General features: G+C 44.4%; 1 protein-coding gene across 2 annotated transcripts in view; it reads left to right on the forward strand.

Moving 5' to 3' along the window:
* Window positions 1-13,103, forward strand: part of rnf220b (ring finger protein 220b) — a 48,068-nt gene that overhangs the window by 17,788 nt on the left and 17,177 nt on the right. For both annotated transcript variants that reach the window (XM_058074426.1, XM_058074425.1), the window contains exon 3: window positions 12,408-12,534. In XM_058074426.1, coding sequence (XP_057930409.1) covers window positions 12,408-12,534 — 127 coding nt within the window. The remainder of the gene's footprint in view (window positions 1-12,407; window positions 12,535-13,103) is intronic.

Below are 13,103 nucleotides of genomic sequence, written 5' to 3' on the forward strand. Positions count from 1 at the left end.
GTTTCAATGCAAATAACATCATTATAGGAATTTATAGAACACATTTTAGTCATGTGGATGAAAACATGAAGCAGTCCAGTTTTTTTTGTGATTGTTGCAACCGAAATGGCTGATTTTGCATCAGCTTTTACGGAAAGTTTCAATGTTTCCTGTGAATATTCTCATTCATTCTCAGGGCATTGAGTCGATCCTAACTGAACTGTTCAGGTTGTCTTCCAAGACGTTTTCCTCTCATCCGAGTACGCTTCATGAGTTCATCTTCAAGACTAGATAGGACAGCTGCTGTCCTCAACCAACACTAGATAGGACAGCATTCCCATTCAAACAGCCGTCGTCAGTTCATGCTCAAGACTATATAGTAGAACAGCTTTAAAACTTCACCAAGACTAGATGGGACAGCATTGTCATTCCAGCAGCCTTCAGCAGTTCAAGCTCAAGACAAGATAGGAGAGCGTTCTCATTTCAGCAGGCTTCGCCAGTTCATCTTCAAGACTAGATAGGACAGCTGTAGTCCTCTTCAAAGAATAGATATGACAGCTCTCGTCCTCATCCAAGACTAGATAGGACAGCATTTTCATTTGCGCAGGCTTCATTTGTTCATGCTCATGACTAGATATGAGAGTTCTAGAAATGAAGAAAGACTAGAAAGGACAGTTTTTGTCAAATAGGACAGCACTCGCATTCAAACAGGCTTTGTCTGTTTGTGCTCAAGAGTAGATAGAACAGCTGTAGTCCTTCTACAGCCTCCAAGACTAGATGGGACTTCTCTCATTTTCACCTCATACTAGATAGGACAGAATTGTCATTAGACAATAGATAGTCATCAATAGACAGGACAGCTCTCATCATCCTCCAAGGCTAGATAGGCCTGCATTCTCATTTGAGCAGGCTTTTTCAGTTCATGTTGAAACCTAGACAGGGCAGCTCTAGTCCTAGTTTTACAGATTTGTTGCCATTAGCCACGTATACATGGACCCAAATATTCCAATTGCATTCGGTTTATTTGCTGAAACGGAAAGAATTGAACCTTTGTATACACCTCATTCCCAAAGAAAAGTGCCAATGCAAATGAACATATAATCGGATTCTCGGCGGTGGAATATTCCTTTCCCAATCCGATTGAGGTATCTTGTACCCGCTCAAACGGGAAGTTGTCAGGGTGCGTTCTTCTTCGTGGAGTTTTTCTTCTTCTGTTGTTTATTGGTGGTTGGCAAGCAGCTTTTGTGTGCATCTGTGGAACAGAATCTAAACCCTTCTATACTTTATTCACACGTCCAGTTTTATTCAAAAAGAATGTATATATATATATACATGTCCCGAGTATAAAATATGAGCAAGATTGAATTTGATCTTTTCCTGTTTAAATTGATCCCGGGTGCGTTCTTTCAGCGCATGCTCAGATATGACGCACCTCGAGACATTCTTCGGTCTTAAAAATGGAGGCCAGCATTTGGCATTGGACTGCTGCGAAAACTTTTTAATCCAAACTAAATTTCAAGACTGGACGAAGGAAAAACTGGCAATACGGAGTGATTCCAACAAGTGAAAGAAAAACTCGGGGAAGTTGGTACAGTAAACCTCGGATATATCGGATTCAATTGTTCCCACTGGTTTTGTCCGATATAAGCGAAATCCGTTATATGCGTATACCGGAAAATGTCCGTTTTATGCATATATCGGATTTATATCCGGTATATGCATAAATCGGATTTTATCCGTTATGAAAAGGCACTTCCTTGACTATGTTTCCAATGTACCTGGACGCGCAGGCAACGCTGCAAACGCTGCAAATGACGTGGTATAGCGGCCTGTCACGATTCGGCGAATCGGAGCGCCACGATGCGGCCATCCAATATATGCGAGGGAAATTTAATGGAAATGCATTGGAACGGGACTGGAGATTTTGTCCGAAATAGGCCAAATCCGTTATATAAAATTCGATATATGCAATGAATTTTTATTGGAAATGCATTACAGAAAAATTGGTTCTTTTTTATCTGTCCGTTGTGAGCGAATTTCCGATATATCCGAGTCCGATATATCCGAGTCCGATATATCCGAGGTTTACTGTATCACATGATGTTGATGTTTACGTTTTACTGGGCATGCCCTATTGACTATTCTGTTGGATTATAGCGGCGCATGTAAACAAGAGATTGGAATATTCCTTTCCATGGATACCATGTTTTCAGAAAAGTCATTCAGAAAGATTCCGTTCGGAAAGAGGAAAAACTCCTCATGTAAACGTGGCTAATGTTAAGGGTTCTTTGTAACTTCAAAGTAACAAACTTTGAAAATGTGCAGCACAAACCATTGAATTGCTACTGTACGTTGGTGCATGAGTACATCAGGTAAAATAGTGTAAAAACTATTTCAGCAGCATTGGCCTTATCTCCAGATCCAGTCCGCTAATACAGTAAAGCCCAAAACCATTCGACTCTGTGTGGGCCTGGTCCAGCCTCATTAGCAGCAACAGCAGCCGCAGCTCCAAGCTTGTGATGAGTCAAGTCGAGGAGATTGAGCGGCTCCTGTGTGACCTCACTCGGGGGAGAACACAGGCGAGAAGATCTATACCCTCTGGCGGCCCCGCGGGTCTCTTTGTTCTTCTTCTGTGTTTGCTGCCAGATCGGAGGGGTGTATTGACGGGGTAGCTCAGAGGGGCTACATGGTGTGTGTGTGTAAGAGATATATTCATGAATGCATGCACACATTAGTGCACAAGTGTGTTTGCAGACATGTCTTTTATCCATACTGGCATACATGGCCTTAAAAAAGGGAACCTTACAAGTATAAGCATCCTTTATTATGTATTTCCAGTGTGCCCTTTTCCCTGTTGTTAGCAAGATAGAAAATGCAGGCGGTCTTCAGTTTACAGCGTTGTATGGTTACTAAATATTAATTTGGTCCATGAACATGAGACTCGAGAACTAGTTGTATGCAGCCATGCTACTCTCAACAGTCAGCTATCATTACCATTATTAAGGATAAAAATGGGTTTCTATCATCTACTTACTGTAAGGATGACAAGGCGGTGGTCGATCAACAATCTCTTTATTGCAGAAACTAAGGATCTGCTCCTATGAAAGTCCATCCATCCATTTTCCTCCGCTTATCCCGGTCCGGGTCGCGGGGGCAGCAGTCTTAGTAGGGAAACCCAGACTTCCCGATCCCCGGCCACCTCCTCCAGCTCCACCGGGAGGACACCAAGGCGTTCCCAGGCCAGCTGTGAGACATAGTCCCTCCAGCGTGTCCTAGGTCTGCCCCGGGGCCTTTTCCCGACTGGGCATGCCCGGAACACCTCACCAGGGAGGCGTCCGGGAGGCATCCGGACTAGATGCCCGAGCCACCTCAACTGACTCCTCTCGATGTGAAGGAGAAGCGGCTCTACTCTGAGCCCCTCCCGGATGGCTGAGCTCCTCACCCTATCTCTTAGGGTGAGTCCAGCTACCCTACGGAAGAAACTCATTTCAGCCGTCTGTATCCGCGATCTCATTCTTTCGGTCATGACCCAAAGCTCATGACCATAGGTGAGGGTGGGAACATAGATCGACTGGTAAATTGAGAGCTTTGCCCTCCGGCTCAGCTCTCTTTTCACCACGACGGTCCGGTACAGCGACCGCTTTACTGCCGAGTCTGCACCGTCTGTCGACCTCACGCTCCCACTTTCCCTCACTCGTGAACAATACCCCAAGATACTTAAACTCCTCCACCTGGGGCAGGACCTCATTCCCAACCCGGAGGGAGCACTCCACCCTTTTCCGACTGAGAACCATGGCCTCTGATTTGGAGGTACTGAGTCTCATCCCAGACGCTTCACACTCAGATGCAAATCGTCCCAGTAAACGCTGAAGGTCGCAGCCCGAAGAAGCCATAAGAACCACATCATCTGCAAATAGCAGAGATGAGATTCTAAGGCCCCCGAACTGGACTCCCTCAACGCCTTGGCTGCGCCTAGAAATTCTGTCAATGAAAATTGTGAACAGAATCGGTGACAAAGGGCAGCCTTGGCGGAGGCCAACGTTTACCGGAAACAGGCTCGACTTACTACTGGCAATGCGAACCAGACTCCTGCCCCGTTTGTACAAGGACCGGATAGCACGTAGTAACGCGCCACCAATCCCGTACTCCCGGAGCACCCCCCAAAGGACGCCACGAGGGACACGGTTGAATGCCTTTTCCAGATCCACAAAGCACATGTAGACTGGTTGGGCAAACTCCCATGCACCCTCAAGCACCCTGGTGAGGGTGTAGAGCTGGTCCAGTGTTCCACGACCAGGACGAAAACCGCATTGGACCTCTTGTATCAGAGGTTCGACCAACGGTCGTACCCTTCTCTCCAGCACCCTGGAATAGACTTTCCCAGGGAGGCTGAGGAGTGTGATCCCCCTGTAGTTGGAACACACCCTCCGGTCACCCTTCTTGAAAAGAGGGACCACCGCCCCGGTCTGCCAATCCAAAGGTACTGTTCCCGACTTCCACGCAATGTTGAAGAGACGTGTCAGCCAAGACACTCCCTCAACATCCAGAGCCTTGAGGAATTCCTATGAAAGTGACAGTAATAACTACGCAGTGTACTGGTCTTTTGTTCTTTTGTCTACTATTGTACTATATATTTTATGCCCTTCACGTGTACTGTGGGTATTAGGTACTCATTTCGGTATGAGTTCCATCTTAGACTAAAATTTGACTGACAAGTGTCACAGGAACAGAAGTCATTGCTTTTTCTGTCAACACCGGTATGCTGAAACCTGAATCTACAGTTCTACTGTATCTTCTTCATCTTCATCTTGTCATAGGACAGTATGAAGGCTTCATTTACACTGTGATGATTCTTCTAATCTGTGCAAGATATTTTTCTACATGAACAGCTCAGAATCAGATCCTGTAAATGAGACATATGTCACTGAAGATAGCTTATCTTCTATCATGTGTTTGTTCATCCAGGCAGACACAATAGCATCCTTGAGGAATTGGGGCTAACCCAAACACAGGTGCATGTTCCGGTCTGGTACCAGCAGCAGCCTTGTGTTTTGGACAGTATCGGATGTTATCTGTTATTGCTCATGATGTCAACAGATGAGGCTGAAAGGCTTGAAAACGTTGTGGGGTGGTAAACGACACTGTTCCAAAAAGTTCTGACGGGAGGGCCCGATCGGGGCTCATTGTTGGTCAGGCACCCCTATGCTGTCTAAGTATGCTGGTGGTTTTAAAGAGCTTTCAACATCGCTGTAGGGTGTTGCTTCTTTATGTCAAATATCTTCACCTGCACTACACCTTGTGTGAAGAACGTGTGTGTGTGTTGGTGGGGTGGGTGAGTACAAGCTAACGGCAACAAATCTACAAACCTCCCTTTTGACCAAAAATCTTCAAATTTATTTCCATGATTGATAAGTTGCAAATTGCAGGTTCCACAGGTTTGATTACAATTCACAATGCCGTTGTGTCGTTGGACAAAAGGTATATGTATGAGGTAAGGACATGATTGACAGCTTTTTGAGACATATTATGTGACAAAAATCTAATATTTCAAAGTAAATCAAAACCCACACCATCTGCTTGGTTAAATACATAGGTTATTTTGATATTCTGCTCAAATGTTCCATAAACATATATCCATATTTTTCTATATATATACTGTAAATGTACCTTTAAAGCAGAGAGACAGCGTGTCCGCCTCATATATCACTTCTTCTTTCTAATCACTATTCTTTGTTGTCATTTAAATGGTGTCTGGTGGTTCATTTGGTGTACCAGTACGAGTTTATTTGCAAGTGGACCAACCAAATCTCAACCAAACAACCCACACTACCAAGACAAGTGTGAACACACCCTAATTAGAGCCAATCAGATGAACACATAGGCGTACATTGCATGTCAACTGTAACGTTAATAAACTTTTTCCAAGTTGTGTTAAGGATAATAAACCCATTATAAAATGTATGATGCATTGAACTGAAATAGCAAGAAAACTGAACTTTCTCCCTGGGCTGGAAACCAAATATGACGGATTGATTGTGTTTAGACAGACCTGGCTGTGTGATTGAATCTGACAGTATATTTCACAGCAAGGCTGGTTGATGCCATCAGAATGAGTGACAGGCTACCGATGTAGTGCTCCATATACACTTGCTGGCTTTCCTGATCCTGCCAGACTGACGGCATGTCGGTAGAAGAGCTTGGGAAAGGCTAGATCTGGCATTGTATGATTGCCCCCAGGAAGAGCTCAATTGCATCTCATGCTCTGCATGGAAAACCATGAAATGTCTGTTTCTGACAGAAGAAAGAACTTGTAGAGTGTATTCAAATGGATAGATGAGTCAGGTACATACACTTCAGAGCGAATAATCAGTAAGGATATCAGCTTTTGTTCCAAGTGCTACCCTCAAAGGCATCCTAGTTTGTCAGTTCAAGCAATATGGTGTTCTATCCACCGTCCACGGCCAAATCATTAGAACAAAACATTAGAATTCGTCTGACGTAAGTATTTTGGCAAAGGCAAAAGGAATCGTAAAACTTCCTTTCCTTGATGTCAGCAAAAATACCTCTCCCGCTTTCTGGTCCTCCTCTGTTGGAGTAGCAGTGCTACAAAAGCAAAAGGGTGGAGCTGCAGACTGAACTGTATCACTTGACAGAAACATGAGGTATCTGGGGTCAAATGTCGTCTTAGTTTTGTAATCAATGATCACTTCTCATACTCATACTGTGATCTGTAACAGATTTTGTAGTTTAGTAGGTTTCAAAGGTGATGTCATTCTGCAAAAAGTCTTGACCTGTGGATTTGCCGTGAGTGAGCACATAAGTAGCTTTACATCACCGCAAATGACCAAAGACAGCCCCTGACTTGCACTGGCTCTCTCCAATCTGTAAGTTACTATCACAGATCATTGAGCCATGCATCTCAATGAGGGCCAGATTGATTGGCTGGAACGGAGGGGAGGCAGGGTTCGATCCTTTGCCCTCCAGTCCTGAGAAGGGAAAACACGGTCACAGTCGTTCGGCTCCCCGGTCCACTCTCCATCAACGACATGATTGGACTCAGGCATGCTCAGCCACACCCGTACCTGATTGAACAATTGTGGTGACTAATGGAGAAGATGAGAGAGAGAAAGGGCGAGAGGGAGACAGAGATAAATTTGGGGGTTGTGTGCTGATTGACCTATGGCCAGAGAGGTTATGTCCATTGATCTGTAGGTCGGGAGAAAAAAGGATTTAGCCTGAGGTGCCTCAGAATGAGTCCATTTGAGATTTAGGATTCGGTTCCATTCTCACCAGGAGCTTTTTCATCATCTGATTCCCGAGGACTTCCAGCTGTTGCCTCCTGTCGCATGTGGCATCGCCACGTGAAGCCCAGAGAGCTACTAGCTACAAAGGCCAATCGATGTTCTACAAGAGGTTGATACAGATCTTATTAGTCAATGAATGATCATTAGCAATCTAACGAGGCATTGATTTTTGCAGGGGGCAAAGGTTGCTGTGCTTGTGGCCAGTGTCTTTAACACATTAAATGCGATTGATTCCTCAGAAGGAGGGCCATTTTTGAAGGATGCAGGAATTAAATTGGACACAGAGAGGAGATATGAGGTCGACCCGGGAGGAGAAGTGTTTCTTCATCAGTCAAAGAATGCGGAGCCAAGCTGTCGAACAATTAATAGAAAGCAGATATCTTGAAATAATGTGTCAAAGGCGAGTCGCCGTCGTGTTTCAAAGGCTGGGGCAGCTTTGAAAGGAGAGGAAATTACTATGCTGGTAGCAGATGTGTTACTACAGAGCCTATTATGTTGCTCATTAAATACCAAACTTCTCAATAGGCCATTATTTCCCCAATAAAAGACAAACAGCGGCCTGCATACTTTCCCCTCTCCCCCACTCCGCTTTGGAGATTAGCTGTACCTCACAGACGGCAAAAAGTCCTGACTAATATCCTGCGTGATGCTTTTAAATGGGATGCAGGCCGCCTTATAGGGTGGGGCACAGGTGTGGCAGGAGCCAATGGCTTTTATAGGTCTCCATCTCCTCTGAAAGTGTGCCAAGGACCTGCCTACTCACCCACCAGTGCAGCGTTAGCCACCAGGCGTTAACAGAATCCCCCCCTTCAAATCTCTGCATGCCTACTGTTTATATAGAGTCTGTGCTTGTTACTGCTTTATAGGGGGGCTTTCTGATGTGCTGAAGGAATTGTTTGATGATTGGGATAATGATTCTGGTTGGAGCGACTTGTCTCAGCACTTTATCGCTAGTGAAAAAAGGAGCTGACGCAAAACAAGTGCCACGTCCTCTCCTCAACATTCACTCGCGTGTCTTCTGCAATTCAAAGCCGTCCCGTCCAGACCACATCAATCAAAATTATCCCGCATCCACAGGTTTGTCGCCAAGGGGGATGGCTGGGTGCGGGCCTGGTGGGTTTAAGCGCGTTCGTCACCGTGTCTCCCTGTGAACAGCCTTTCCATGCCCTAGCATAATGTCAACGGGTGACATCCCGGCCTGATGTGATGTGGCATTCACTAAAGGTCACGTTAGGCATCTCCGCTCCATCTGCATCTGCTGAAGTGGCAGCCGTCATATGGGCGCTGGCATCGACCATTACCAAGGCCCCGGGGGGAGGCGATGTGATGTTTTGAGGACTTTTAGAGGGATTTTGATCTTGCTGCTTCAGGGCTTGGTGCTGGACATTGTGCAGATGTGATTGACTACAAAGCGTTCGTCTTCCTCATCTTTAGCATGCACGTGGAATGATACAGTGCATGGCAAATGGAGAACTTTGTTACATGCAATATTGCACGATAACCGAGATGGCGTCAAAAATGTTTTTATGACTATCTAAATACAGCTTTTAACATTATTAGAGCCATATAGATGTGACATAACATGCCTGCAACCACCTTTACGCTCCTATTAATGATTGTTTACAACACATTGCGCTGCAGGGACTCAAGACAGCTAGCTAGTGTCACTAGTTAGTTAGCCCCCTTAGTTTCCTTTCATGCCTTTAGTTTTCCTTTCATGCCCTTGTTTTGTACTCACTTCCTGTGTTACCCTATTCTGTTTTCTGTTTGCATTTACTATCCCTGGCACCATTCCCATTTGAGTACTGTCTATTTAGTTGCATAGCACCAGTCATTAAAATACGTTTTACCTGCATTTGGGTCCTCATCTCTGCATCCTGGGGCCGTGACACTACTCCAGCAAACCGATACGTGACAGTTAGTGAGCTATCCAGTGAGCAAATGTATTTATTCTTAACTTAAGAAGCCCAAAATGTACCACTTCCACACTGGATGGGAGAGGAAGTTTTTTTTACTCTATCATGCCATGGCTGACTTCCTGACTTCATGCAGTGTTAAGGTCATGTAATGTAAGCTTATGTCTCAATGACAACAATACTACATATCACTTGTATTTCAATATGTTTGCACGAATGACCGTAATGACATAACGACCATATTCTACCACAAACCAGCCATCATTTGTTCATTAATTAATTCTGAAAAAACACCATATAATGAGGGAGCGACAATTGAACCATGATATTGTATGTTGCTATTTTCCCTCTTCTTTCACTTACTTGTTACATCATAAAACAAACAAATTCTATATAGTGACATTTACTCTATTGCTGCTTGCCCTCATCAGTGAACTAATGAGGATAAATACTCGACAGCCGAGAAAGGAGGTCCTGAAGTGTCCAGACAGAGAGAAGAAAGGAAACAATCAGCGACATTCGGCGATAGACACTTCAGAATAGGTACGGCCCAACAACGGCGGGCCAACAATCCATCCGAGCTGGTTGCTGTAGTGAAGGAACAGTTTACAAGCCCCACAGACGGCTTTTACAGCCCCCAGTTGTGTGTCTGAGACCCCCCAGGCTGAAGAGGGCCTGAGTCTGACTGATACTGACAGGGTTTATGTAGGATGGGGCAAGGGGCTTTGAAATGTGTCAAAGCAGGAAGGTAGGGGTGGCGTGGCTCAGGAGGTAGTACGGGTTGTCCAGTAACCAGAGGGTGGGTGGTTCGAATCCTGCTTTTTTTGTCCCAGTCACAGCTGTCGTCTGTGGGCAAGTAGGGAAGTGTACCGAAAGTGAAGAGGATGGGTTAAATGCATAGACTAAGTTCACTGTACATTGTATGTCTGATAAATAAAGTTCCATTATTCTAAAAGTCGCGATTCAGCAAACATGCGCCGAGAAAAAAGACACAATCTGGTGTTTGTATTTGGATCAGAGGTGGACGATGCCGGGCAAGGCTGCAATCGGAGGGGGATTGTGGTTTTGAATCCCAAAAGTGGACCAATAAAACTCCTGAAAATCAAATCCCATTCCTCTTATCGCGGTGCCATTCAGAGACGTTATCTGCGCAGGTAATGTGGTTATAAATTCAATTCCGGCCCGGAGATTTCATTGTTTACTGATGCCGACATGTTCCGGGCGGCGGAGCGCACAAAGCACAGGAACATTTGATGCGTGTCAGGAAAAGTCATTTAGGCTTCCACGAGGGGATGCAAAAAGGGTGCGAGGGGGTAGGCGGCCGAGGCAAGGAGAGCTGTCACTCTCCCAAGGACACCACTTTCCATTTCCCACCCCATGTTTTATTTAGGGGACATTTTGCCCCATTTAGCTGCGCATTAAGGGCCCACATAGCGCTACTGATGTTGCCATATTATTGACGTATGTTATCTCTTTTGAGATGGACTTCGTCGGGTGGTTGCTCTCTATGGTCATCTTTATTCACACTACAGTCATCCCTCGTTCAGAGCAGTTCATCGCTTCAAGATAGGTGATTTATTTATAAATGGAACCTTTTTTTAGTTAGAGCATAGAAAAGCTGTTTACAACCTATTAAATACGTTTTTTTAACATTATGTGAGCCCTCTAGACAGGAACTAACACCTCTATAGTCACCTTTACACTACTAGCCAATATAGTAGACATAATGAGAAAATAACACATGTAAGACATAATATAGACTCACACATGTTAGCATTGAGAGAGCTCCTTGTTCCTTTTTTACTTCTGGTTTCTGGACAGCACTTTTTTATATACATGTTTTCAAATTATTATTATTATTTTATATTTTTGTATTATTATTTATTTATTAATATAAGTGCCACAAAATCTTGTGTGACAAGATCTCGCAAGACTAAAACTTGATAAGATCCCCCCCTTGTGTTCCTGGGACGATAAGTGCATTGGTTTCAGCATCTTGCCGCGTTTGTGCCACAGAACATTGGTACAGTAAACCTCGGATATATCGGATTCAATTGGTTTTGTCCGATATAAGCGAAATCCGTAATATGCGTATACCGGAAAATGTCCGTTTTACGCATATATCGGATTTATATCCGGTATATGCGTAAATCGGATTTTATCCATTATAAAAAGGCACTTCCTTGACTATGTTTCCAATGTACCTTGTACAATGTAGGCAACGCTGCAAACGCTGCAAATGACGTCGTATAGCGGCCTGTCACGATTCGGCGAATCGGAGCGCCACGATGCGGCCATCCGATATATGCGAGGGAAATTTAATGGAAATGCATTGGAACGGGACTGGAGATTTTGTCCGAAATAGGCGAAATCCGTTATAAAAAATCCGATATATGCAATGAATTTTTATTGGAAATGCATTACAGAAAAATCGGTTCTTTTTTGGCTGTCCGTTGTGAGCGAATTTCCGATATATCCGAGGTTTACTGTATCTCATGAAGTGTCTCGTGACATCCCTACTCATTAACTAATAATTAACATTACTGACACCAGGTGACCAGTGTATAATACATAACATAGCATGTCTTTGAATGCATCTTCTGAACACCTTATATTTGTATTTTACGTCACTTAGACCTTTTTATGCATGAAAAGACTTAATTTAGGCCTAAAATTGTATCATTTGCTTAAATATGCATATTTCTGAACTACTAATAGGCTGTCGTCAAATTCAAAACTTGGAGCGGGGAGGGATTACTGTACCTAAAAACGCCAACCAGATCAGGCATTGGTTCTCCCGCTACTGTGCAGAGATGGCAAATTAGGTGCGTCCTGCCTACTAGCACTCTGTGATTGATGGCTTTCAGGAGTAAATCACCTCATCTACTAGGTAAAATTTTGATATAGTGGAGCTCCTCGGGATCCCAGCTGGCCGCTTATGGCAGTAATCCATCAGCGGGGCCCAGCGGGCCGAGTGGCCCTCCTGGGTAATGTTCCTATTGACAGCCTATGATGTCGACACGCTGACGACGGGCAGCCGCTGTAGCGATGTGTGTGTTCCTGTATTACTCTGTCAATAAGAAAGTTTGCTCTACAGAACGCATGATCTAACTAAGTTCTGATTCCTCGGAAATTTGTGATACCGTATACAAATTCTGCAATGGAACGACTGGAATGTGACATAAAGACACAAATACTTTGTTTGCAGGCAAGGTGAAGGTTCTGTATGATGCTGGGGCTCCAGTTTGTCCAGTGTGTCAAAGCGTTCTGCGACCGGGAGAGCTGCAAGACCACATGGAGCAGGAGTTGACCAAGCTCAGCCAGCTTCAAATCAGGTACCACAAGTCTTCCCCATCGGCCAATCAGCATGATGTATACCGACACCCCTACAATACACCCGCGGTTAATCCAAGCTATCATAACACTAACTTCTGCACACATTGCTACTAACTATTCAACAAAGTGTAATGCCTGTGTTTGTGATGAAGGAAGATGTAGTCACCCATGCAATGCCAACTCCATATGAAAGACATTTTTTGTTCTCATGTTCCCATTAGACATGGGACACATTTATTTTTAACGACGGTAACTGAAGTGCGTTGCGTGTGGAGAATGTGTATTTACAGCTAAGAAGAGCTACGTTCAAAAATAAGCGCACTTCTCTGATATTTTCATGCAAAACATCCACGTCATCACCGGCCACTGTAAAGTGTTTGTTTCATTAAAACACAACATCGAGCCCGAGTCTCACACACAAAACCACACAAGCTAACCCCTGCTAGCTTCTGTTCATGTTCTGGAAGAGGCGATTCAGCCAACTTTCACCTTGGTTTATCGCCAATTCAACCTTTGTAGGTCGGGAGGGGATTGTTTAGTGTTTCTACTGATTTTGTGCCAGGACTCA

This window comes from Doryrhamphus excisus, chromosome 5, assembly GCF_030265055.1.
Source record: "Doryrhamphus excisus isolate RoL2022-K1 chromosome 5, RoL_Dexc_1.0, whole genome shotgun sequence".
Classification (NCBI taxonomy): Eukaryota; Metazoa; Chordata; class Actinopteri; order Syngnathiformes; family Syngnathidae; genus Doryrhamphus; species Doryrhamphus excisus.